Source organism: Balaenoptera musculus, chromosome 20 (genome assembly GCF_009873245.2).
Source record: "Balaenoptera musculus isolate JJ_BM4_2016_0621 chromosome 20, mBalMus1.pri.v3, whole genome shotgun sequence".
In the NCBI taxonomy this organism is placed as follows: domain Eukaryota; kingdom Metazoa; phylum Chordata; class Mammalia; order Artiodactyla; family Balaenopteridae; genus Balaenoptera; species Balaenoptera musculus.
In genome coordinates, this window is record NC_045804.1 from 59,336,089 (window position 1) to 59,364,075 (window position 27,987).

Genomic DNA, 27,987 nt, shown 5'->3' on the forward strand with positions numbered 1-27,987 from the left:
CTCACCTCCGCAGGCAGTCCGTGAGGGTCGTGGTCCCCGACGCGTGGCTCTCTCCGTTCACCACGCTGCCCTCACTCCCGGGGCTCAGGGGCCAGAAGGGGGTGGAAGAGCCGGGCAGGTCCAGGCTGATGTCCCAGAAGGGGTCGATGGTGGTGGAGACCCCGCTAGGAGCAAGCAGGGGGGACAGGTGAGCACCATGGCCCGGGGGCAGCGCAGCGACGAGGCCCCGCGACGCTCGGCCAGCAGCACCGGGGCTGCAGAGGCCGCACTTACTGGCACACTTGGCAGGTGACGTCGGACTGCAGCCCCCCCGTGAAGATCTGGTCTATGATGCAGTTGCAGTGGTTAGGGTTGCTGGCCTTCTTCCCGTTATCGTCACCTGGCGAGAGACGGCGGCCCTGTGACCCTGGACCCCAAGGGGCAGGGCTGGTGCAGCGGGGGGCCCAGGTCTCCACAGGGGCGCAGGAGGGACGCGCCGCGCGCTTTCAGTTTTTTCCCCTTGCTCCTCCCTGCGAAGAGTTCCCTGTCGTCCGTCTGGCAGGTGCAGTAACAGGCCGAGAAGCAGCCCCGCCCTCACCTGTGCAGCCTCACCTGTGCAGCGCTCACCTTTGCAGTGCCGGTGCAGGACGTCCAGGGCCGCGATGAGGAACTCGTGCGCGTCCTGCTGCTCATAGCCCGCCAGGTGCCGGGCGTGCGTCCACACCAGGTGCAGCAGCTTGTATGGGATGTGGGGGGACCGGTGCCCCGAGTAGAACTGCTCGGAGAGAAGGAGAGGCACCCTCGTCAGGAGCACGTGCCTCCCTCGAGCACAGACGCCCACGTGCACGTCTGCCAGCCGGGCGCCCGGCGCCTTCCCTGGCGAGCGCAACCCAAACAAGTCATTTCCTTTCCTTTCCACGTGAACTGTGTTCTTACGTGGACTTTTCGAGTCTGCTCATAGTTTTCTCCATTCCCACCATCTGTTCTCTACAAATAAGCCAAAATGATGAACGGCGACAAACTTTTGTCAAACACACACACACATACACTAAAAGGTGGCTTGTGCCATGTGAAACGCGTACCCCCATAAACCTGAACCTAAAAACCAACCTGACAGAGGTGAACTCACCACCAACAGTGCCCTAGTGAGGCCCCCCCATAAGCCCGTTCTCCACGGCACCCGTGTCCCCGTTTTGGCCCAACGATATCATTCAGCTTGCTCACTCCTGTGACCCCAGGAGCCGCTGTCAGGCTAGGCTGTAGGCATGTGGGGACTGGCTAAGCCAGGCCAGGAGTCGGGAAACTTCTGAGAAGGGCCAGACCGTGAATCATTCCAGCTCCGCAGCCAGACGGGCTCAGGCGGCCGGGGCCCAACAGGGAAACGAGAGGATGTGATCAAAGGCTGACAAAACCAGACCCGGCCGAGTCTGCTGGCCCGGGGCCGACACCTGAAGAACCCCTGGCTCCCCACAGCACCCGAGGGAGCGGCTGGGCTGCAGTCCCACTCTGAGAAGGGGGTTCCCGCCTGCGAGCCCATCGGGACAGAACCTGATGTCCACGGCAGGGGCCCAGAGACAGAGGCCTCTGGTGACACACAGTCAGCAGGGCCGGCAACAGGAGAGCCGCCCGTCCTGTGGACAAAGCCGGAAAGCGGCAGGTGACGGGGAGGGGCCGGCACCTGCCACGTGCACCCGCGAGGCAGCCGCGAGCCTCTGCAGATGACGCAAGTCCCTCACCCGAGGATCCCTCTCGGGAAGGACGTGCGATCCCGCAGTCGGCACGTCTGTGCACGTTCAGAGCCCGCCCCGTGACGGCCCGGCCCCCTCCCGGCCCAGGCGCACCTCCTGGAAGAGGGAGGACATCTCGCAGACCAGGCAGGAGCCGGGGCTCTGCATCTCGCAGCGGTGCCGGTCAGACAGGAAGAAGTCGCGCAGCAGCGGCGTGTGCGTCAGCGCCTGCACGATGCAGTTCATGAAGCACGTGTTCCCCAGGTTGATGAGGCCGCGGAGACCTGGCAGGCAGAGCGCGGGGTGGGGCTGTCAGGGCCCCTCCCTCGAGAAGCAAGAGGATGCAGAACGGAACCTCCTTCTAACGCCTGTGCCCCGCCCGCCCGTAGGAAACGTCAGAGGCGTGCTCGAGCCCACCCCCACCAGCCCCCACTGCCCGAAGGCTCCCAGTAACAACAGGGCAGGTCAGGGAGGGGCCTCTGCAACAAGCTGACAGCCTCGCTGCACCTCCTGCGGCAAAGCCGGAGAACGCGCCTCCACCCGGCCGCGCCAGCCCACCTATGGTGCAGTTGGACGTGATCTTCCGTCGCTTGGGGTTGTGTTTCAGCAGCTCGAGCTCCCGTTTGGTCGGCTCCCACGTTGAAAACTTCTCCCCGACGCCTAAGTGGGTGGAAGGTGCCGTTAGCTACGTTCTGATCGTGTGTCTACGAACCAGTGTGGTGGCAGCACAGTGTTTATCAGGTTGTATTTCAAAGGCGGGCAACGTAGGGTCCTTCTAAGACCCTCTTCCAGACACCTGAAGGAGCTTCTTTCAGAGAGCGTGCCGTGAATAAACCACATTCCCAGAGGAGGAGAGGAGACCGGGACCTTGGGTGACAGCTGCCCCAGCACCGGCGTCTCCTCAGCCTTAATCCCTCCCTGAGCAGAGGGGCCACGGCACCAGTGCCCACAGGGAGCGCTGGGTGGCGCTGGGGATGAAGGGACGGCCGTACCCACCAGAGACTTAAACCAAGGACGGCAGCAGGGCCACCTGCACCGCAGTGCACGGCCTACTCCTCAGAGGCACTGGCTCCACGCACCTAGAGCTCAACACACTCTGAAAGACGCACGAGCCTGCTGACAGAGGGAACTGCGGGATGATTTCAGAAGAATCCTACTTTTTCCTGGGACGTGCATTTCTTGGCCCTGTGGTTTAACTGTTCTGCACAAAGAAATAACATCCTCAGCCTTAGCCTCACCTGCAACGTTACTAAAGTTTGGAGGTGGAAGAGAACAGGAAGTGGACTAAAGAGACTCTTCTCCAGAAAAGATGGGCTCATCGGCTCTGATGACCGACAGCCCTGGCTTGTGTTCCATCCTCTAACACGGCACGTTTATAAAGGAGCACAATTAAGGCAAAAAATTGTAAACCAGATGCTGGGTTGTATGTTCCCTGTGGAGAGATGGTCACAGGCCAGTGGGGCTTTCTACACCTATTACTGTTGTGGCCCATGACCGTGTGCTAGAAGTGAGAACAAAAAAGAAAAAAATATCACGGAAACCAAAAACAGGTAGCTGAACAAAAAAGAAAAGAGCTGCGTAACGTTCACGTGTGCCGCTGACTATGTCCCAGCGAAGGGACGGGAGTGACGGCACGGCTCCACGGCCACCGCGCAGACAGTGGGACACACGTGCCGCCCCTGCCCCGTCCCTCGCATGGGCCCCGTGCCCTGGTAATAAGGGCGCCTTAGCGGGAAGGGCACTAGAGGAACCTCTTGTCCTGATGAGGCGACTCTGGGCGGGCTCCTGGATGGGGACCGGTCACCAGAAAGACCTGGGAAGCTTGGAATTTGCAGCGCCTGCACGGCCAGCCCCAACGCCTCCAGAGAGGGGAGGGGGCTGGAAACGGGGTTAATGATCCCTCAGGCCTGCAGGAAGAAGCCCCCATAACATCCCAGTAGCACGGCGTTCGGGGAGCGAACCAGGTGGGTGAACATTCCACACCGAGTGGGTGATGCACCCCAACTCCACGGGGACCCTCCCCGGCCTTGCCCCGTGCCTCTCTCTCTCCATGTGGCTGCTCATCTGTGTCCTCTGTCACATCCTTTAATTAACTGGTGAACCTAAGTGTCTCTCTGAGTTCTGTGAGCTGCTCTAGCAAATGCTCCAGCTCAGGGGCGTCCTGGGAGCCTCCGATCTACAGCCAGATGGTCAGGAGCACAGATGAGAACCTGGACTTGAGACTCCGGCATCTGAAGTTGGGGAGGGGGGTCTCGTGGGGCCTGACATCTCCAGGCCGACTGTGTCAGAACTGAGTTGATCCACAGGACACCCAGCCGGCACCATAAGGGAATTTCTCGGCGGGGAACTGACCCTCCCAAAACACACCTGGTGACCAGAAGTGCCAGGTTTGAAGGGTTTTGTGCAAGTAAAGGAGACTCACGGGAGAGAGACACTCATCAGGGAAGAGCTGGGTTGTTCCTACACAGGAAGGAGAGCCTGGAGTCCTCCCTTTACGGCTACAAAGGCACCGCACGGGAAGGAGAGCACGCTCCTGAACTAAGCTGCTTCAGTGGTAGATTACTGTATTTTTCATCTGGAAAGTTTAATTCTGTGTTGACACAGATGTAGCATAACCTAACCAGTTAAGAGGTTTTTGGTTTTTTTTTCCAGTTAAGAGTTTTAAAAGAGATTCAACAGTAATTTAATGAGAAAGTAGTCTACCCTCCTGGAAGGAATCAGCATACACATCCTACAGTTACTGAGGAGATGCTTTCTGGGCAGCTACCAGGGACGTGGGAGCACAAAACCCCTTGTCCACCAGACGGGCCAGGGCCCTGCGGACACTGTCTGGTTCAGCCCCGTGTCTGTAAAAACGCCCGGCGACCGGAGAGCGTAGGTTGGGGGCATCTCTCTCAAGCCCGGCTGAGCCCTCAGAGCAGCCGCAGGCCTGTGGGCACCCGGGCAGGGGGACGGACCCAGGAAGCTGTGGGCACCGCACCTGCCTCCCCTGGCCCCCCGTGAGCCTGCAGGAGGGAGCAGGCAGGTGTAAGGGCTCCTCCCCCTCAACAGACCCCCCCCCACCTCCCTCCCCGCCTCAACCACGCCCTGACAGACAAGGGGGCAGGGAACGCAGGGCTGAGACACAAGCAGGCATGCAGATCTCAGGAAAACCAAACCTTGCATTTTCCAAGCTTTCCGCTGTTCCTCTTTGGCAATGATTTCTATGTCTTTGTCATAAATGTAGTCCTGACACAAAAAGCAGTAGATACCTCCATACATAAGCTCTATGGCTGAAAAGAGAAAAGAGGGAAGAGACAAAATTTAATTACAAATCGAAAGGTAATGCTTCAGGACACAAATTAAACATACAAGTTTCTTAGGCATTTCACTGCACCATTTCTCAAAGCAGAGAATCCCATTACTACAAAAGGTTGTCCCCCCACTTCAGATGGTGTATCCTAAGCAGATGAGGCATGTGAATTTTTTTTGGAAGCTCCGGCCAAGGGCTGAGGAACCTGAGGGAGAAAGAGGTGCCACGACCATACTTTACGAAGGACCCGGCCCCCAGGTACCAGGACCCTCCGCCTATCCTCTGAAACAAGGGAAACTCGCATTCGCATCAGCCCACAAGGACTCGTGGCGCCCAGATGGGCAGCACAGCCCCAAGCAGACAGCCTGGAGGGCGTGCCCAGAGCTCCCGGTGAGCGGATCCTGCGCTTTCTAAACTGCATCCTCCACGAAAACAGGCATGAAACCCAGCCCTTAGTTACTTCCTCACGAAGATAAACAAGAGAAAAGTCCTCAAAGCACCTGGAAGGAACTCGCTCAATTCAACAATTAAAAAGAATTCCCTTTACCCTCAGAACAGGAGAAAATGTTTGCAAACGCATCAACGGACAAAGGATTCACCTCCAAAATACACAAGCAGCTCATGCAGCTCAGTATTAAAGAAACAAACAACCCAATCCAAAAATGGGCAGAAGACCTAAATGGACATTTCTCCAAAGAAGACATACAGATGCCCAAGAGGCACGTGAAAAGCTGCTCAACATCACTAATTATTAGAGAAATGCAAATCAAAACTACAATGAGGTACCACCTCACACCGGTTAGAACGGGCATCATCAGAAAATCTACAAACAACAAATGTTGGAGAGGGTGTGGAGAAAAGGGAACCCTCTTGCACTGTTGGTGGGAATGTAAACTGATACAGCCACTATGGAGAACAGTATGGAGGTTCTTTAAAAAACTAAAAATAGAATTACCACATGACCCAGCAATCCCACTACTGTGCATATACCCAGAAAAAACCATAGTTCAAAATGGTTGAACTAGGGGACTTCCCTGGTGGCGCAGTGGTGAAGAATCCTCCTGCCAATGCAGGGGACACAGGTTCGAGCCCTGGTCCGGGAAGATCCCACATGCCACGGAGCAGCTAAGCCCATGCGCCGCAACTACTGAGCCTGCGCTCTAGAGCCCTAGAGCCACAACTACTGAAGCCCGCGAGCCACAACTACTGAGCCCACGTGCCACAACTACTGAAGCCCTCACGCCTGGAGTCCGTGCTCCGCAACAAGAAAAGCCACCGCAATGGGAAATGAGAAGCCTGCATACCACAACGAAGAGTAGCCCCCACTTGCCACAACTAGAGAAAACTGGCATGCAGCAACGAAGACCCAACGCAGCCAAAAATAAATAAATAAATTTATTTAAAAAAAAAAAAAAAAGAAGGATGAACTATGGACACATGCACCCCAATGTTCACTGCAGCACTATTTACAACAGCCAGGACATGGAAGCAACCTAAATACCCATCAACAGACAAACGGATAAAGAAGATGTGGTACACATATACAATGGAATATTACTCAGCCATAAAAAGGAACAAGATTGGGTCATTTGTAGAGACATGGGTGGACCCAGAGACTGTCATACAGAGTGAAGTCTGAAAGAGAAAAACAGGTACTGTATATTAACACGTATATGTGTGGACTTTAGAAAAACGGTTCAGATGAACCAGTCTGCAAGGCAGAAATAGAGATACAGATGTAGAGAACAAACATATGGACACCAAGGGGGGAAAGTGGCAGGGGGTGGGGGGATGAACTGGGAGATTGGGATTGACGTATATACACTAGTATTGTACAAAATAGATAACTAGTAAGAACCTGCTATATAAAAAATAAATAAATAAAATAAAATTCCAAAAAGAACAGAGAATCTCCTTGACTCAGACTCACCAAGCGAGAGCAGACGTCTGCCAGGCGACAGGACGCAGCTCGGAGCACAAACCCGGTCCTGCCACCGGCCGGCTGCGCACCTCTGAGCTCACCCACGTCCCCTGTGGTGTAACAGGGGCAGCAACAGCACTGACACAGGTCTGCATGGTCACTAAGTTCATACAAACAACTAAGCGGCACACACCTCCTGGTAAACGGTAACGTCTTAACAAGTCACAGCTTTTATCATGTTTCATGTCTTGTTATTTACTTGGGCTGTGTTGGGTCTTTGTTGCTGTGCGCAGGCTTTCTCTAGTTGTGGTGAGTGGGGGCTACTCTTCGTTTCGGTGCACAGGCTTCTCACTGCGGCGGCTTCTCTTGTTGCAGAGCACGGGCTCTACACGCGTGGGCTTCATTAGTTGCAGCACGCGGGCTCAGTAGTTGTGGCCCACGGGCTCTAGAGCACAGGCTCAGTAGTTGTGGTGCACGGGCTTAGTTGCTCTGCGGCATGTGGGATCTTCCCGGACCAGGGCTCAAACCCCTGTCCCCTGCATTGGCAGGCGGATTCTTAACCACTGCACCACCAGGGAAGCCCCCATATTTCATGTCTTAAGGTACAAAGACACAGGTCAGTGATACTCTGGTGGATCGAAAGCAGATCTATCAAAACTCAAAGCAGCAATTTCAGAGAATCCCAGGCCTACCCCTGCCCCTCCCTAAAAACCTACAAAATTCCGACAAAGTCTTTGCAAGTCCACGTCGAGGCTGCTTTGGAGACCGGTGCCAGCTGCCCTGGGTTCTGCCTGCTCCTGAGCAGTGTCACTCCTGCGCCGGGGACCAGAGCGAGCTGGCAGAGGCAGGCTTACGGTGGGGACGAGGGACACTTTCAGGGAAGCAGCGGGGTTCAGTGAGAAACAGGCCAGGCGCACGGTGAGGGCAGAGGGAGGCCTCATGTCCCTAGACGAGCCTGCTTCCCACCCGCTGCGTGGGGCTGGGACCACCAGGAGGGGCGGGGGCCGACAGCGGGCGCTGGGAACCCGGGATGAAAAGAGGAGGAGGCTTGCCTCACCCCAGCCCCACACAAAACTTAACTCCACATGGCCAGCGACCTAAATCACAGCTGAAAGTATAAAAACTCAGACACAAACGGGTAAGTGTCACGACCTCAGGTTTGGCAATGGATTCTTAGTCTGACACCAAAAAAGCATGAACAACCAAAGAGAAAGGCTGTTATTGCACACTTAAACTACGGTGTAGTGTAAACATTACTTTTATATTCAGTGGGAAACCAAAAAATTTGTGTGCCTCGCTTTATTGAGGTATCTGCGTTATTGAGGTGGTCTGGAACTGAACCCACGGTATCTCCAAGGTCTGCTGGTATCCAAAAGAAATGAAAACATATGTCCACAAAGAAACTCACACATGCATGTTTATAGCAGCATTATTCATAAAAGCCAAAGGTGAGAACCCAAGTGTCTATCAGTGGATGACTGGATAAACAAACTCTGGAATATCAACACAAAGGAATGCTATTCAACCACAAAGAAATGAACTGACACTTCATGAACCTTGAAAACCTGCCAAGAGATAGAAACAGACACAAAAGGCCGTGTGTTATATGATTCCTTTTATATGAAATATTCAGGACAGGCAAATCCACAACTGAAGGCAGATCAGCGGATGCCAGGGCCCGGGGAGGATTAGGTAACAGAGACACGTATTCTTCGAGGAGACGAAAAAGTATTGAAAATAAAGAGAGATGGTGTTTGCACACACCACAGGGCAAGTGACTAAACGCACTGAACTGTACTGGCTGAAATGGTTAACTGTGTGTTCTCTGAATTTCATCTCAATATGGAACTCAAAAACCCAATGCAACACCTACAGTCAAGGTAGTTCCTCCAGAAAATTATTTCACAGCCAAGATAACCAAGGACAAAACCTTGACTGCATCAGGACAAAAGGCTGAGGAGACAGTCAGTGGTCCCGCGGTACCCAAGGGGGGGTTGGTTCCAGGACCCCCGCGGACACCAGGATCCAAGGATACTCAAGCCCCTTGTAGAAAATGGTGCGGTATCTGCATATAACCTACATCCTCCTACACACTTTAAATCACCTCCAGGTTGCTTCTAATACCTAATACAACATGAATGCCATGTAACTAGCTGCCTGGACCAGACAAATTCAAGTTTTGCTTTTTGGAACTTTCTGGAATTTGCTTTTCGATCCGAGGTCGGCTGGATCTGCAGGTGCAGAACCCACGGAAACAGAGGGCCAGCTGCCTGGATGCGGGCGAGACCCTCCCAGTAAGAGAGGAGGCCGTCAGCTCACTCACCCGGGAACCGCCAGCCGACAGGCACCAGGCAGGCGTGTGTCCCCTTCCCTCCAGCCACAGGAGGATCTTGAGACGGAGGGAAGTGTCACCCACTCAGAGGGGAGCCGATACCCCCTCTCGTGCCCACATACATACTCACACCCTCTGGGAAAACTGAAATAGCTCTTCCTAGAGGCAGACACAAAGCTAAAAGCACTCCTTTCACAGCCTCTGTGGCTCACGCAGGCAACATCCACGGGCCCCTGTGACTGGATATCAAACAAAAACCTGTACGAAACTAAGAAGCACGAAACCAAATCCTACTCAGTGACCTGGACCCCAACACCATCCTGCACAGCAAACCTGCCAGCAGCGGGTCAGGACGGGTCCTTCCTCCTGGGGGCCACTTCTGCCACGTTACACCAGGCAGGGTCGCAGGGCAGGTCGGACCGAGGAGCAGAAGCTTTGTCCTCCCACAGGCCGCCAGCAAAGACCCCATAGCTACCGACGTCCTGGTTTTAATTGAACACTCGCAAAAAAGCAGATACTCAGACAAGACTCCCCGCGGGCCTCCCGTGCGCCTCCGCTTCGAAGCCGCAAGCCCTGGGACAAATCCTAAGAGTCCACGGCAGGCCCCAGTGTTACTCTGTGGGGCTCCCAGAGGCAGGACTCAGCCCAGGAGTCACGGCTCCTCGGCCCTCAAACATCAAGCCGCCGCTCTGAAGGGGCTCTAGGGGTAACGGGGAGCCGCTCGAGATGCAGGGCCGGGGGCGGGTGAGCAGCTTCCCTGCTGGGGCTCCTCTCCCGCGCCCTCCCCCGCCATCCGGACACAGAAAGCTAAGCTTTAGCTCTGTTAACACACACCCACATGCACACACGCACACACACGCTCACACACACAACCTGCAATCAACTCCTGGGCTCTAACACAGCAAAGAGCTGGGTCTTGCTCCCATTTTGTGGTTTTGTCTCTTGAAGAAAACCTTCTAAAACTTATTCATTCTGGCCAAAGTAGAGACAGAGTTTATCAATCAGGCTGATAAAATTAATAAACACACAAATTTCTCGAGTGACTTTTGTAGGTGATGCTAGGTAACAATAAGATTCTCAGCCCTTTCCAGTGCAAAGGTGCTTCCAATCTTCCATAACCCTTTTAACCACACAGAATCACAGCCCAGGTGTGACAGGAGCCTAAGCAGGTCTGGTCCGAGCATCACATGGTATTAAGCACAAAGATCTACATTAACTCAACACCACAGAACCCCACCACACCCGTCCTGCCCCATCAGACCTTCCCTCTGGTCCCTCGGGGAGAGACGGGATTGCTGACCCCCGCCCTCCCGGGCGGCCGCCCACCCACAGCCTGTGAAGCACCACCAGGGCCTCCAGCTCTCCTTCCAAAAAGGCCACTTAGCTCCTGGTGACAGGCGGACCCCCAGCACTGGCTGCAAGTCCTCAGCTGCAAATGAAATGAGGCACGACCTCCGGAGATGACCGAGTTTGGACGAGCCCATTCCTACTACTTAAAAGGCCTGAGAATATCTTTCACTGGAAGGCTAGGTCACACCAAGTTATGTTCTAGAAAAGGGTCTGTGGTCTGGACCTTCTGAAAGTGATTTTGTTACAGATATCCTAACAACCTCAGCAACGTCTGACAGAAAACACAATTCTCAACGAGGGAAACATTTAGTGACAACAGTCAGAAAATCAAGCCAAGAGCAAAACTTAGCTTCACGTCACCTCTGGAAGGCACTACTGTCTGAATATGAAACGTGAGCTCACCTCAACGCCAGCCTCTCTGCAGACACTGACAACACTGCAAACCTGTGACAGAAATCACTAACTTCACCCAGTACCCCCAACCCCACGCTGACACCAATAACCTAAAGCTGCATTTAAGACCTGTGCAAATCTTTGCCCGATCTAGTACCTAACCGTGCTTTTCAGAGAGAAAGATGAGTCTCTGATGCTCTGTTAAAGAAAGCCATCGCTCAGGGTTACACGGCTTTATGTGACCTCAGGCGCGCTGGGCACGTGCCCCTCGTGGGTTCAGTTTCTCTCTTTCCTCTCCCCCTGGAGTTCCACGAGGAGAGCACAAGCTACTGCAGACAAAGGTGGACTCCCGAGAGAGTGGAAGGTCAAATCCACAGAGCGCGAGTCGGGGAGGTGACCCCAAAGCCCAGGAGGCGTCGTGGGGTCTTACCCAGGTTGTGCCTTTTCGACTTGGCGTGCTCGTGAATGTGCTTCTTCGTGAAACAGCCGAAGAAGACGCAGTGGAGGCAGGAGTGCAGCCGGTTCAGGTGGACACCGCACACGTGACACACGCACGACTTCGCCTGAAATTCACAAGAGAGAGTTAGAAACCAGGGGTTCTCGGAAACACCAGGGCAAGGTGATCCCAACGGGCACAGCTCGGGAGGAAGGGGAAGCCCGGATTTCCTCTCAAGGTCTCACTGCCTAAAAGGTCATTTCGTTAATCCTGTCAGTTGCCCCCCAAAAGGCACGAAGGCCATTTAGCTCAGAAGTGGCTCCGTGTAACAGACCTCGGCCCCTTCTCCAACTCAAAGCCACTCAGACAAAGCGCCTGGAGCTCCGGGAGCAGTCAAGGTCCTTCCGCATCCAATGGGGCCCCCAGCCCCAGGTCACCTTTAACCTGCACTTCACTTCCAGTTTGATATTCCAGGTTCCAAGCCCACAGCAAACCTATAATCAATCAATCCAGATGAATATGAATCAAAGCAATACACAGAAACAAGAAAAAGAACGGTTTGTGTCCGAGAACCAGACCACAGAAACCTAAAGTTTTAAACTCAGCGATTATAAGCACCACGGTAAACAATTCTCGTCCCCCCAAACCGCCCAGGAAACGCCGGCATGACAATTACACCAGTGCCAACTGTGAACCCCTGCAGGTCACCAACTTGAACTCCCAGCCTCTGCGATGACACCACACGACATAACCCTCTTGCTCTGATGGGGGTGCAGGGAGCTGGGGGTGAAGGGACGTGGAAGATGAACAGGGCCTCGGAGGTAAGGTCAAAACAGAAAAGGCCCAGAAAACAAAGGACAGCAGCACAAACGTGACACAGACACTGGCGCCGGGTACTGGAGCGATTATGCCGTTTGATCCTCAGCGCCAGCCACGAGGAAGGCCGCGAGCCCTTCTGACGTGCGTCTGCTGGTGGCCGCACAGCCGGCCCGTGGACTGGGACCTCCTGACCCCACAGGCCACGCTCCCCCACTGAGCCCAGAAGCGGCCCTTCCAAGCCTCACCCCGCACACACGAGACCAAGGCAGGAGCCGCCCAGGGCCAGGCTGACCGCCCACCCTCGACGAAGCGTGGCGGGCACGGCCTGAGCCCTAGTCACAGACCTCTCTTCACACAGAACTCGAGCCACAGCGCTTCCACCAGGGAAAGCTGCACAGAGGCTCGGTAACCCCTCCAGCCTCCAGAAGAGCAGGAAGCGGTGCAGGGGAGTTGGGGGAGGGTGTGCGGTGCTCCCCCAGGACGAGAGCCCCGAGGCTGGAGCGCGGCTCCGAGGACAGAGCAGAGCAGCCGGCGGCCGGCACACAGGGCGGCCGGACCACAGAGCTCCTCGACGCCAGGTGCTCAGCTTGAGAAACGCAAATCCTCACCAGCAGCCACAGGCCAACAGGCCCCGTCCTGAAGCACAGCCTCACGAAAACCTCAAGCCCAGGCTGATCTTTCACCTCCACGTACAGTTTATCTCTGGACCCAGATGCAACTCTGATCATTACCACCGTGTTTCTTCTTGACTAAGAGTCGCTCTCGGGACTTCCCTAATGGCACAGTGGTTAAGCATCCGCCTGCCAATGCAGGGGAAACGGGTTCGAGCCCTGGGCCGGGAAGATCCCACCTGCTGCGGAGCAGCTAAGCCCGTGCACCACAACTACTCAGCCTGCGCTCTAGAGCCCGTGAGCCACAACTACTGAGCCCACGTGCTACAACTACTGAAGCCCGCGTGCCTAGAGCCCGTGCTCCGCAACAAGAGAAGCCGCCGCCATGAGAAGTCCGCGCACCAAAACGAAGAGTAGCCCCCGCTTGCCGCAACCAGAGAAAGCCCACGCGCAGCAACAAAGACCCAACGCAGCCAAAAATAATTAATTAAATAAATAATTTTTTTAAAAAAAGAGTCGCTCTCAATGGCTAGTTACTTACCTTTTTTTGACACCAGGAAGAGGTTAGCTCTGCAAACCCTGTATGGTCAAGCCCCCACGCAGGCCTCAGCACAGGGGACCCGTGTGCGCGCCCGGGTGGCGCAGGGTGTTCCTGTGGATGGCAGGATGTCCAGCGACATCCCTGGTCTCCACCCTGGGTCGCAGGGGGCGCCTGCCCCCTCCCAGCAGGAACCCCAGCTCTGGGACAATTCCACAGGAGTGCGAGGGTCACTGGAAAGACCTGTCTAAAACGCTGCAATACTAGAAACAGCAGTTGTATCATCTATTTATTCTTCCAATGACCAATCTAAGGAATTAACTAACTCTAATTGTTCTCAGTAACACAAGGAAATTTTTATTTTTTATTAACACAGGGAAATTTTTAAATTACATAATAGTTACTTGATGTGTAACAAATGATGCTTCCCAGTACCCCTGAAATTTTTCTTTTATATAAATACTGTTAGGAACAGATTCCTGGAATCTCTTTACTGCTCACTACAGCTACAGATGTAAAGAAAAGATTAAGAGGTATTCCTTATTTTTATCACTCAGGATATATTAAATGTGTGATCATGATTTTATTAAAATTCCTCTATGAACTTAACAAGAAATCCAATTCTGTTTATATAATTCGAGAAAGAATTCAAGACTAGCATTATCCTGAAAATATAGACATATCAAGATAAGTATATAATTTTAACACATCATTTTTTCCCCTTAAAACACACAAAAGCTTTAAAAACAGATCCAAATTAACCCCTGAATTTTAAATGCATATCTGTATCACCTGTTCTGTTGCAGAACTTCACAAAAGAAAAATCTGCCTAAAGAAAAAAGGCTTCAAGAATCTTAGCTGCACAAAAAAAGAACTACAGAAATTAAACAGAGGCAGATGGGCTACAACCAGAAACAAAGAAATTGGTCACATCCTGAAACAGATCAGGGAAAAGAAAGCCCCAGATATAAACACACACACAATTTGACTAAACCTTTTTCACATAAATAAAGCCCATGCTCAGGACTCATTTTAAGGCCCTGAATCAGATTTTATAATTAGGGCTCCACTGACAGGCAGTCCCAAGCACAAACCTATTTTCCATAAACACCAAGGACGCGCCACCTGCCCCAGGCGGAAACGCTCGGCTTAGCTGGTGCTTCCATGAGCGGCAGCTCCCACAAGCCAGTGACTCCAGCATGATGGGCATGAGGAGGGAGGGGAGACAGCTTGGGAATTCCCGCTGGGCAATTCTGGCCCTATCTGAGCACAAAAATGAGTAACGGAAAGAATGGGTTATACACTGTACAAAAAAAGAATCCCCCAAGTCCACTCTGAAACTGACACTGTACACACACGCTGCGCAGTCTTCTTCATGGGAGGAATCCACCTACCGCAGTAGAAAAGACAAGACTACAAAGCCTTCATTTTATAATCATCATAGTAATAACTGATTCAGGCCAAAAAAAACGGGGGTGAAAAAATACTGGGTCATTCACAATAGTTAAAAGGTGGAAACAGCCCAAATCTCCGTTAGTGGATCAATGGATACACAAAATATGGTGTATCCACACAACGGAGTACTACCCAGCCATAAAAAAAAAACAAAGTACTAATTCACGCTACAACATGGATGAACCTTCACAACACGCTAAGTGAGAAAAGTCAGACACCAGAAGTCACATACTGTGTAATTCCGTTTATATGAAATGTCCAGAAGAGGCAAATCTAGAGAGAGAACAGAGATCAGAGGTTGCCAGGGGCTGGAGGGAGAGTGGGGAGCCGATGAAACGGTTTGAAGCTTCACAGAGGCAGCTGGTGACCGTACAACACTGGGAACTCACTGGGTAGTTTAAAGTGGTTAATTTTTGTGTGAATTTCACCTCAATAAAGGAAAAAAATACATCAAAGTATTCACGTGTGTATACATATGCATATATGTATGTATACTGGGGTGTTGGATATTTTCAAAGTATCACCCCAGATATTACTTTTGTTAATTAAACGAGAAAAGGTTATGTTTTGCAACAGAGAACTCGGGCCAACACGGCCTTAACCAAACTTAACAGCCCCAAAAGGAAAAACTGATGAATCCAGATAAATATACAGCTGACCCTTGAACAACACAAGCTTCAACTGCACGGGTCCACTTACATGTGGATTTTCAATAAATATACAAAAAATATGTGTGTAGAACGTTATATGCAAGACTTGTAGCGAAGTGGATAGCCTATCCTCACATAGGCATAAGGTAAGGGATGTTTAATATAAAATAAAGTATCCATTTCTTACTGTTTTATAACTTTGCTTTCAAAGAATTACCATACAGCATGCGCCCCTTGCTCCCCCTCTCCTCATAATCGGAGATACTGCATATCAGTCTATCATCACGGGTAACTTTTTAATTTAACAATGTTTCCAATACTGTATTATGAACATGACTGCAATGCTGTGTACCATAAACATTTTACAATGATTCGATCATTAGTGTACCGGCTAGGCTACTGTATTAATTTGATTACACTCAACTACCATAAAGCAATCACACTGCTACTTCTTTGTTACCAATACAGAATTGCTATACCTATAAACTAATATGAATTTCTTTTTCACATTATCTTTTCATTTTTGACGTTAGCTCCATTCCCCCAACCTCCATCGACAACCTATGATTTAATCAATCACACCTGTGTAACGATTTAATCACTGCCTATTCTTTAAATTAATTAATTATTTATTTATTTTGGCTGCATTGGGTCTTCGCTGCTGCGCGCGGGCTTTCTCTAGTTGCGGTGAGCAGGGGCTACTCTTCATTGCGGTGCGCGGGCTTCTCATTGCGGTGGCTTCTCTTGTTGCGGAGCACGGGCTCTAGGCACGCAGGTTTCAGTAGTCGCGGCACACGGGCTCAGTACTCGTAGCTTGCGGGCTCTAGAGTGCAGGCTCAGTAATTGTGGCGCACGGGCTTAGCTGCTCTGCGGCACATGGGATCTTCTCGGACCAGGGCTTGAACCCGTGTCTCCTGCATTGGCAAGTGAATTCTTAACCACTGCACCACCATTAATCGTGACTATATAATGAAGCCTCCATAAAAACCCTAAATGATGGTTCAGAGAGCTTCTGGGCAGGTGAATGCATCACTGTGCTGGGGGGGTGATGCACCCCAACTTCACTGGGACAGAAGCTCCTTTGCTCAGCACCCCCCAGACCTCAGCCTACGGATCTCTTCATCTAGCTGCTCACCTGTATTCTTCATAATAACCTTTATAATAAATGGGTAAACGTACGTAAATGTTTCCCTGAGCCTTGTGAGCCCGAGGAGGGGAGCACAGCCTTATGACTGGTGTCTGAAGTGGGCGCATCCTGTGGGACTGAGCCCTCAACCTACAGGATTGGCCGCCAACTCCAGGTCGACGAGTCAGACAGTCAGATTTGTGTGACGCCCAGCTGGTGTCAGCTGAGACTGGAGAATTACTCGGTCGCGCTGGAAAACATGCCCAAATAATTTAGCTGGAGCACGAACTTCAGAGTCAGACTGACCTAATTTCAAGGCCCAGACCTGGCATTTAATCAGTGACCTTGTGCAGGTCAGGAGACTTAACTGCCAAGTCCACCTGAAGTGCACTGTGAGTTCCAAAACAAAACTACGTGAGAGCTGCTTTATAAAACGCAAAATGCTATGTAAATACAAAGTAGGATTATCATAAATGAAAAACTAGTGAGCCCAAGAGACGTGGCGCCGCCCAAGGTCGAAGGGCGCACACCTGGCAGAAGCAACCCCGCCCCGCCCGGACCGACCACCTCAGCTGCTGTTCTTAATTTAAATTTCCGATCACCTCCCAACTGTCCATTACAAGCACCTACAAGAAGCCGTCGGATTCTCCTAGAACCTCATTTAACCTGTTGCTCCCGCTTTCCTCCCCAGAACTGCTGACAGGTGATGAAAGTGACGGACACACCCTCCGCTACAGGTGCTGCCGGGTTAAGATGAGGCAAGAACAGGCGTCTGTGAGGCCGGTCACCTCCGTCTCTGGAAACCTCAGCTTCCCAACATCTGCTTGACGCCTGCCTCCTCAGGTCTGGGCACTCAAGGCAGCAAGTCCCTCAGGAAAGACACAGCACTACTTCAGATCTCGCCCGAGGGCTCAACTCAGGTCTGATGCAGCCTCTGAATCAGCTGCCAATTTGCAGGAAATAGAGCGAAAAATGAATTCGTGCCCCAAGCCTGCAACCAGCAAATCCAGACCCGGGAAATGATCCCGGCAAAGCCCCAAGCTCTTCAGCAGATGCCGTGTGCGGACCAGGGGTGAGGCGACCGAGACACATCGGTACAGCCACGAGGGGACCCCACCCAGGGACGAAAGGCTGGGAGAGCGCTGAGCAGGTGAAGCACGGGGTCGAGGGCGTGAGATATTCTGTGAAGCTCGCGGTGGTAGATGCTTCTCACCTGCACCTGCCACACCAAGTGCAGACCTTAATAAATAAAGGCTTGGGCTTCCTCTTCAAACCTGGAACCACAGCCGTGAACCACGAGGGACACATCAGACAAACCCAAATTGAGGGACATCCTACAAAATACCTGAGCAGTACTCCTCAAACACTCCTCAAAACCGCTAAGGGCATCAAAAACAAGGCAAGTCTGAGAAACTGTCACAACGCACAGGAGCCTGAGACTCAGACTAAATCTCAGGTGGGATCCCAGAGAGGGTTCTGGGACAGATCAGGGAAAAACTAATCAAATCTGAATAAAGTATGACCTTTAGTTAATAATAATGTATCAAGCTTGGCCATTAGTTGTAACAAAACATACCAGAGAAAAGTAAAAAGTTAACAATCGAGGAGATGGGGGGTTGATACAGGACCTCTCTGTATTTTTTTTTTTTTTTAATTTATTTGGCGCAGGGTTTTAGTTGCAGCAGCAGGCTGCTTAGTTGTGGCATGCGAAATCTCAGTTGCGGCATGCATGGGGGATCTAGTTCCCTGACCAGGGATTGAACCCAGGCCCCCTGCATTGGGAGCACAGAGTCTTATCCACTGCGCCACCAGGGAAGTCCCTCTGTATTATTTTTGGTAACTTTTCTGTAACTCTAAAACGACTATTATTAATTTGCATAGAACTAAATACACACACAGATGAGCACAAGTAAAAACTGGGGAAATAGGAATAAATGGGCTGACTGTATCGATATTGACTCGTGGCTGTAACAGTGTATTTAGTTTCGCTAGATGTTACCATCAGGGGAAACCAGTTAAAGGTTCTCTGCTATTTTTCACAACAGCTAGTCAATCTACAATTACCTCAAAAGAAAAACTGTTTTCATTTTAGATCTTTTACTTGGAATGGCCTGTCCCCTGCTTAGTATGAATGCTGCAATGCTTTGCTGTGATGATTGGAAAGATCCAATTCATCAATAGATAAAGCAAAAGTCAATTCTGCAAAGCAAGAAGTTTTGAAAAGGAAGAAAGTTTACTTTAAAAAATGGACATTAAAAAAACAAAACAAAAAAAAACAAAAAAAATGGACATATCTAAAAAATGAACTAAAAAAGAAAAATGACGGACAGGAGACAGCTCTCTGCAGTATTCTCATCACCATCACGTAAGTGCCTGGCAGAGTCAAAAAATACTAATTTAGCCACTGGTGGAGCCAGTAACGCTGGACATTTCACAGCTCTCGGTCTACCACCTACCAGACGCTGTGTCCTGTCACTTCAGGTATTTTGTCTAAGCCAGTGACAGCTGAATTGTTACTCTCCAAAGATCACTTCTACTAAAAAGTTCAAACATAAGAGATTCATTCAGATCTCAGGAGACGGATCTCAGACTCTAGAATTGAAGCAACATTGATAAAAAAAGACAACCAGTAAGAACCCTAGAATAAATCTTCTTCTAAAACACATAGTAAAGTAACACTGACTCAAGATAAATAAGACCATTTTCCACCTGAAATGACGTCCCCTTCCACACCACAACCAAAGGCTTGAATCATGCTTCTAAAATACTGACTACCCAGAAACAGAAAGTACATGGTATCACTTATATATGGAATCTAAAATACCACAGTGAACTTATCTACAATACATACTCACAGACATAGAGAACAGACTTGTGGTTGCGGGGGGATGGGGGAGAGTGGGAGGCTGGGATTAGCAGTTGCAAGCTAGCATATATAGGATGGATACACAACAAGGTCCTACTGTACAGCACAGGGAACTGTATTCAATATCCTGTGATAAACCATAATGAAAAAAATATGAAAAAGAATGTATACATGTGTGAATGTAACTTTGTTGTACAGCAGAAATTAACACATTGTAAATCAACTAGACTTCAATAAAATAAATTGAAAATAAAATAAAATGAAATACTGACTACAAAAGCTTCCCTCCTCTTAGGCAAGTGTTCATAGGCTGACAAGCTATACTGTCCCTTCGTAAAGACACAAAATGAAAGTTAGGGCATTCCACTTGTACTCTATGAAAGTATGTTATCTTAGACTTTTTACATTTTACACTTTTTAAAAAAATTTCTCTACTGTTTCCCTTACATAAAACTGCACTTTTTAAATGCATCTCAGGTTTGTATCAAGTAGACAAATCACATTTCAATCCCTCAGCAAACCAAAACTCATGCAGTTAAAAGGGTCTTGCCCAAGATTATTCCTTCTTAAAACTGATTACCAGGCTTAAGATTTACAAATTCTTAGTAAATCCTCCAAACTGAAAGCCCGGGGGATGGGGGAGAGCAAAATACACAATGCCATTTCCATCCAATGGAATATTAATTGCACAGTTCAAAAGAGTGAGATCTGTATGCGTAGGGAACAAATGAAAAAAGGAAACAGTACACACAGCATGTATATTTACAAAAACAAAAATGTGTAACTTTGCTGTATATGCCTTTGAAGTGCTCTTTTTTTTTTTTTTGGCCGTACCACACGGCATGCAGGATCTTCCCCGACCAGGAATGGAACACGTGCCCCTTGCGTTGGCAGTGCGGGGTCTTAACCACTGGACCGCCAGGGAAGTCCTGAACTGTTCTCTTTTTAAACACTGAGAACATATTCATATCATCACTTCTGTAATTACTTTTTAAAACTATGTGGATTCATGAATTTTAATCTTTCTCAGTAAAACCAACATCTCAGCATCTAGAATTATTTACACATTCCTTCACGTATGTTTAGGCTACAATTATCTTATGTGTAGAAACTGTCATTGGACATCTACAAATACTGTAAATTTTAAGGCAGGTATTTAGTATCTTGCTATTTGACACCTACTATTCAAATAGTCTTTAAAAATTATGATTACAATTCCTCAAGACAGAAACCTGGGGTTAAGAGTTAGTTGGCTCTGACTCCACAACAAAAAAACAACCAACCCAATCAAAAACTGGGCAGAAGACCTTAATAGACGTCTCTCCAAAGAAGACATACAGATGGCCAGGAGGCACGTGAAAAGATGCTCAACATCACTGCCGGAGAAACACAAATCAAAACTACAGTGAGGTACCACCTCAAACCAGTCGGTACAGCCATCATTAAAAACTCTACAAGGGGACTCCCTGGTGGTCCAGTGGCAAAGAATCCATGCGGGTTCGATTCCTGGTCAGGGAACTAAGATTCCACGTGCCGTGGGACAACTAAGCCCACGCCACAACTACTGAGCTCGCGCTCCTCAACGAGAGCCAGTGGGCTGCAAACTACAGAGCCTACACACCCTGGAGCCCCTGCCACTAGAGAGAGAAGCCCGCGTGCCGCAACGAAGACCCAACACAGCCAAAAAAATAAATTAAATATTTTTAAAGAAACCTCTACAAATAATAAATGCTGGGGACTTCCCTGGTGGTCCGGTGGCTAAGACTCCACGCTCGCAGTGCAGGGGGTCTGGGTTCGATCCCTGGTCAGGGAACTAGATCCCACATGCCGCAACTAAGAGTTCACGTGCCACAACTAAGATCCAGTGCAGCCAAATGAACAAAAAACAAAAAACAAACAAATAACAAATGCTGGAAAGGATGTGGAGCAGAGGGAACCCTCTTACACTGCCGGCGGGAATGTAAGTTGGTGCAGCCACTGTGGAAAACAGTATGATGGTTCCTTAGAAAATTAAAGATAGAATTACCATACCATCTAGCAATCCCACTCCTGGGCTATACCCAGACAAAACTATAATTTAAAAAGATACATGCATCGGTATGTTCACAGCAGCAGCACTATTCACAATAGCCAAGGCATGGAAACAACCTAAATGTCCATCAACAGATGAACCGATAAAGAAAATGTGGTACGTATATACAATGGAATACTACTCAGCCACAAAAAAGAACGAAATAATGTCATTTGCATCAACATGGATGACCTAGAGATTATCATACTAAGTGAAGTCAGAAAAAGAAAAATACCATATAATATCACTTGTATGTAGAATCTAAAATATGGCACAAATGAACCTATATACAAAACAGAAACAGACTCACAGACATAGAGAACAGACTTGTGGTTGCCGAGGGGTGGAGGGACAGGGATGGACTGGGAGTTTGGGGTTGGCAGATGCAAACTATTACACATAGAATGGATAAACAACAAGGTCCTACTGTAGAGCACAGGGAACTATATCCAATCTCCTGGGATAAACCGTAATGGAAAAAAATATTTTAAAAAAAGAACGTCTATATGTGTAAAACTGAGTCACTTTGCTGTACAGCAGAGATTGGCACAGCGTTGTAAATCAACTATATTTCAATAAAAAAGAAAAAAAGAGCTAGTTGACTCTGGACTGAAGAGAAAATGGGAGATCTAAAAAAATATGGAATCAGCCCACTTTCTTCCAAAGGGTGTCCGGTCCATAGTTCTTTAAATAGTAGCATTAAGCCCACAAATGTAGAAACAGAAAAAATGCTGGAGCAAGCAAGGTCTAACTTCTGTGCCTGAGAGCATCTAGAAACAGTTCCTTCTCTCCAGCCCCTTTTCTCAAACGAAAAACCCCTCGTAGATTTTCTACCCAAAGGGTTGCCTTAGTCCCCAAATTTTGTGCCAAGAAATCTTCAAGATGGTTTCCTGTCCTCCAGATTACTGTCCAAATTAAAGCAAAATCAGTAATGGTCCAAAAGTGCCAATGCTTCTGCACTTTGTGGTGACGTACTTTGGTAAAAATATTTACCACGGCTACAAGAAGTGCTCTGTATTTTTGAGGACAAGCTGCTGGAAAATTTTAGAATCACAGAAACCGTTCAAGAAGACAGAAGGGATTATTTAAAACAACGTTACCTGTCCCTCAAAGTGTCTTTATATTCAAAATAGAACACAGACTGGGTTAAGTTATAAAAACCAGAAGAACTGAAAATTCCTGATGTCTTCATTTCCCGTTTCCATTTTCACACACAAACCCTCAAGTGGTAAGACACATGCCAGAGACATCCAGTAGCTCTGAGTCCTCAATCGGGGAACATTTTTCCATTCAGAAAATTATCAAATTTGATCACGCTCTTCTCACTCTGTCCACCAAAAGAAAAATCAAAGTTTGGATATAAAAATCGTAACCCACCTCTACTTAGAGGAGACAGAGTTTTAACCCCTGTAATTTCACTGTAGCTGAGACCTCACTGCAGCTTCTTTGAGCAACCTCAAAGAAGTTTAACTTAGGTTGAAGTATTTCATAGACAACTTCCTGGTGTTAAAACCAAACTACTGGGCTTCCCTGGTGGCGCAGTGGTTAAGAATCTGCCTGCCAATGCAGGGGACATGGGTTTGAGCCCTGCTCCAGGAAGATCCCACAGGCCACGGAGCAGCTAAGCCTGTGTGCCACAACTACTGAGCTTGCGCTCTAGAGCCCACGTGCCACAACTGAAGCCTGTGCGCCTAGAGCCTGTGCTCCGCAACAAGAGAAGCCACCTCAATGAGAAGTCCGTGCACCGCAACGAAGAGTACCCCCGCTCGCCACAACTAGAGAAAGCCCGTGCACAGCATCGAAGACCCAACGCAGCCAAAAATAAAATAAATTTATTAAAAAAAAAACAACAAAAAACCTAACTACTAGGCCTGCACATCTGCTGAGAAACCTCTGCAAACTGCCAAACGTGCATTACTCACTGTTCACCATTCCTCAAACCAAATCCTCTTTGGCTGGGCCACAAGGGTTGTAGAAATGCACAGGACCCCCCAACATTCAGGGAATGACAGATGGAGGACATAAGGGTTCACTGCTGGGATACGACCATAAAGCACTGTAGCCTGACAGAGCCGAGTTCTAAAACAGGTTCTCACACCACTTCTTGTCTGTCTATAGCTCAAGTTCTTACTAGTGAGTAACAGAGACATGGTTCAACAGCTTTCAAACTAAGCAACTGACATTTGAAGATTAATCCAAGCCACATATAAGCAAAAAAGAAAAAGAAAAAGTGATCCTTTCCTCAGGAAATTCAGGTATTTAGTATCTTGCTAATACCACGGCATTTTGTTTCTATGCGGGTCAGCAAAGTTAATGATGGGTTAAACTTGACTCAAGTTAAAAATTACAGGGGTGGGGGGCGACGAGGAGGGAAAGAGTAAAAGGGCAGGGGCTCCGTCCTCAACCCAACGTGGAGATGGGTCACGTGCATACTGACCAACGAACAACGTGGAGCAGTAACACGATCATCACCTGAACAACAGTATCAACCAGGCGATTTCATTTTAAGGACACACAATTCCACCAGCAAGAATCTCACTCCCATCCTCGTAGAATTCTATTTCATCTCCGACTTCAGTTCATCCTAACAGGCAGTGCTTCCCAACACCAATATTGATAAAAATAAAGAAAACGGGTGCTTAACATTCTCTACATGCTCAGCAGATGTTAGTTTTCCCATTAAAAAATGCTACTCAAGGTGGACACTGCCTAACAGCGCCTGCCCTCAGGCTGCGAACTGAAAAATCGCGTTGCACGGTAAAAACAGCTTCTTCAGGTAAGATTAAGAAATAATGTCATTTTCTGATTTCCAAATCACTAATAAGCCTAACCGCTTAGATGACACCTACGCCCGAAAAACAGGACACTGTGTACCGTTTCCTCAGTACCTCAGGGAGGCGCCCCAGTCCCACCTGCCTTTAGACAGTCCTTCCTTTAATAAAACCCGCTCCTGCGCAGCCACAGGGGACCCCGCCAATCCCCGGCGTGCCGGGAAACACGCGACTCTAAGCGGCAGAGCCGGCTGGTTTCTAGGACTCGCGGCGCTCTGCACCTGCGCCCGTGCACACCTGGGGGGAGCTGGCGCGTCCCGGAACGTCCCTGCGGACCCTGGGCCCGGGGGTGCCACGCGCTGAAATGGGGGGCGCGCGTCCCTGCGGACCCTGGGCCCGGGGGCGCTCCGCGCTCAAATGGGGGGCGCGCGTCCCTGCTGAACCTGGGCCCAGGGGCGCCCCGCACTCAGAGAGCGGGGCGGGCGTCCCTGCGAACTCTGGGCGCTCGGCGGCTGTACCCGCATCCCGGTGACCCCGCGCCTCCGACCCAGCAACCCCCAGGCACCAGCCAGGGCAGCGGAGGCTTTGCACAGCGTGGGCGGCACAGGCCGCGTCCTCGGCAGCTGCGTCCTCTCCCTCTCAGCGCCTCCATCCCCCGCCCCACCCCGCCCGGAGGGTCCCTAAGACACGCCCCGCGCTGCAGCGTAGGGGACCCTCCCCCTCCTACCCGGCAGCCCCGGGAGAGACCGCCCCCCCGCACGCACGCCCGCGCCCACCCCGCCCCCGCCCGGCGTGCAGGAGGTGGGGGAGGGGAAGACAGAGAGCGAGGCCCCCCTCCCCCCACCACCACCACGCAGGGCCGCGCTGCACGGGGCGCACCTTGCGCTTGCGGGCCTCCGCCGAGCCGCTCCAGACGAAGCACTGGTAAATGGCACGCAGGTTCTGCTTCCAGTTGTCCACCTTGAAGCTGCCCAGGTGCGCACAGCCCGGAGGCGTCACCACCAGCTCCGCGTCCATGGCCTCGCCGTCCGGCTCGCGCCGGGGCGCCGGCGGAGACGAGGACGACGCCAGCGCGACGCGGGGCTGCGGGCGGCACGGCCAAGGGACAGGCCCGGGACAAAGCGGAGCCGCGCGACCGGGGTGGCGGGCGCCGCCCGCGCTGCGCTCGCGGGTAGCCGAGGCCGCAATGGGGCTACGTCATCGCCGCCGGGGCGCACCGCGCATGCGCCAGCCGCCGGCGGCCCCTCCCCCATGGGCTTGGGCTGGCGATGGGTGGAGCTGGCGAGGCCCCGCCCCTTCGCCCCCGCCATTGGTCAGCGGCGGCCGCGTGACGTCCCGCCCTCAGAGTAGGCGAGGTGGGAAGGTACCTGTTTGCGCCGGCGGGCGCTGCCGCAGCGGCGGAGCTGGCGGTGGGGTGCGGTGGGGTGCGGTGGGGTGCGGTCGCTGGGCCGCACCGGGTCGCAGTCCGGTGAATCCGGTCAGGCCGCCCGCGAATCTGGACTTCCCGATGGGAAGCAGGGAACCACGGACTCGCGCGCTCGATCAGGTTTCGCCGACGCGTCGCCGTCCAGCTCGCGAGCTGCCCATTCACGGCTCCGGCAGTTCGGGTCCCGCGTCCTCCGGGCGGTCTGTGCACCTGCCGGTCTGTGCACCTGCCGGCGGACCCCGCAGGTGCGGGAGGTCCGTGAGGACAGGTGCCGGCTTCTCGGGGGCTGCTCACTGCGCCCCGCGCCGGCCCACCTCCGCACCGAAAAGACGGAGAAATAAAGATGCTGTCGCGGCAGTTAGAGCTCAGGGCCCGGCGGGAGGGATGTGGGGTGAAGCTTCTGTGGTCGGGACGCTGGCCTAGGGCTTTGGTGCCTGCAGCCCCTCCGCCTGGAGCCGGCCCGCCCCCAGCCCGTGGCTTTATCAGACGCCGCCTGCCCAGCGAGGCCTTCTCCACCCTACTGGACCTCACGAGCCCCCTAAATTCTTCATCTCCTTACCCAAAGAATTTATTTACTTGTTCTTTTAATATTTGTTTATTTATTTGGCTACACCGGGTCTTAGTTGCGGCACGTGGGATCTTCGCTGCCCTGTGCGTGATCTTTAGTTGGCATGCGGACTCAGTTGGGGCATGCATGTGGGCTCCAGTCCCCTGACGAGGGATGGAACCCGGGCCCCTGCATAGGGAGGGAGGAGTCTTAACCACTGGACCACCAGGGACTTCCCTGTTTCCAGCGTAGCATGAAAACTCCATGACAGTAAAGATTTTTGTGTTTTATTAACGTCAGTATCGCCCAGTGCCCAGAGTAGTACTAGTTATATGCAGGTTCTCAAATGTTAATTAACTAATTAATTAACCCAAACAAACTTTTATAGGAGAATCTAATAAGATCATTCTCAGAATAAAACACAGGTGAAGTAAGGCACGTTATGGATATGTTAAAGAAAGGTGTATCCGTTTAATAAAAAGTAAACTCAGAAATAGTTAGGAATTACAAATTATATGTGATTCACCTCTATTAATATTAAATGTCATGAGTATTTTAGTTTTACTGTTGCAAATATGATTCGGTTTCAAGAATGTGCCCTTAGGGACTTCCCTGGTGGCGCAGTGGATAGGACTCTGCACTCCCAATGCAGGGGGCCCAGGTTCCATCCTTGGTCAGGGAACTAGATCCCACCTGTATGCCGCAACCAAGAGTTCACATGCGCAGCTAGGGAACCCGCCTGCTGCAACTAAGACCCGGCGCAACCAAATAAATAAATAAATATTTAAAAAAAAAAAGAATGTGCCCTTAGAATTCAGGCCACTAATATCTATTGATCACATTTTTTATCAGTATGGTCATCCAACCTTGGGAGAATTTCTATGCTCTCTACTTGGATTATAAATAATGATTTGAAATGCCCTGTAATCAGCCTTATACATAAATAACATTAAAAGACGATATATCCTTGAGAAGCAGTTCCGAGAAGAGCCATGGATGAAACTGTTTACCACGGCATTTTGTTTCTAATGGGGAAAAAGCTGAAAACACCCTAAATGACCATTAATAGGCAAATGATTGAGTAAACTATTAACTAGGCATTCTAGGGAATGCTATTCTGCTGTAAAAAGAATGACCTAGGTTTCTAAGTACTAATATGGAAAGTCTATAAGACATACATGAATAAAACAAGTTGCAGAAAAATACAGATAGTATGGTGACATTTACCGAAAAATAATACTGTATGTGAGTATCTATTAAAGGGCTGGGAGAAACAAACAAACCCATCAAACATAGTTAATGTCTGGTGAGGGAGAACTTCATCTATGGCATTTGAATTATTTTATAATAAGAATTAATCATAGTATTTCATACTTAAAAAATCACTAAAACTTGAAATGACAAAATGTTCTAAGGCGGAGAATGGGGACTTCCTCAAGTTCCACAGCATCTAGAAAACAGTCAGGTCCAGAAGTTCCATTCATCCATCCACCCAGAAAACAAGTCAGACTCTTAACCTTGAGTTCTGGCTCCACCACTTTCTGCCCGTGTAACATGAGGCAGATTGCTTATCTGTTAAAATTGGGGTGACACCAACTCAGTGCTTACATTAAAGGGTTACAGCACAGAATAAATGGTAATCCATGCCAAGCTCTTAGTACGTGCCTGTTGTTTATT

The 27,987-nt window shown here is 50.4% G+C and overlaps 1 protein-coding gene across 3 annotated transcripts in view; it reads right to left on the reverse strand.

Annotated features, from left to right (window-relative positions):
- USP22 (ubiquitin specific peptidase 22) overlaps positions 1–25,534 on the reverse strand; it is a 32,441-nt gene extending 6,907 nt beyond the window's left edge. The window contains exons 1-8 of one of the 3 annotated variants that reach the window (XR_005017787.1): positions 25,217–25,493; positions 11,425–11,557; positions 4,865–4,978; positions 2,265–2,366; positions 1,821–1,990; positions 592–754; positions 274–379; positions 6–164 (exon numbers count right to left, since the gene is read on the reverse strand). Coding sequence is in view for 2 of the 3 variants with exons in the window: in XM_036836821.1 (XP_036692716.1) it covers positions 6–164; positions 274–379; positions 592–754; positions 1,821–1,990; positions 2,265–2,366; positions 4,865–4,978; positions 11,425–11,557; positions 25,217–25,354 (1,085 nt within the window). In the remaining variant the exon portion in view is untranslated. Of the gene's footprint in view, positions 1–5; positions 165–273; positions 380–591; positions 755–1,820; positions 1,991–2,264; positions 2,367–4,864; positions 4,979–11,424; positions 11,558–25,216 lie in introns of all 3 variants that reach the window. The other 2 variants (XM_036836821.1, XM_036836823.1) reach the window with 2 other exon arrangements.
- Between the last annotated feature and the right edge of the window lie 2,453 nt (positions 25,535–27,987).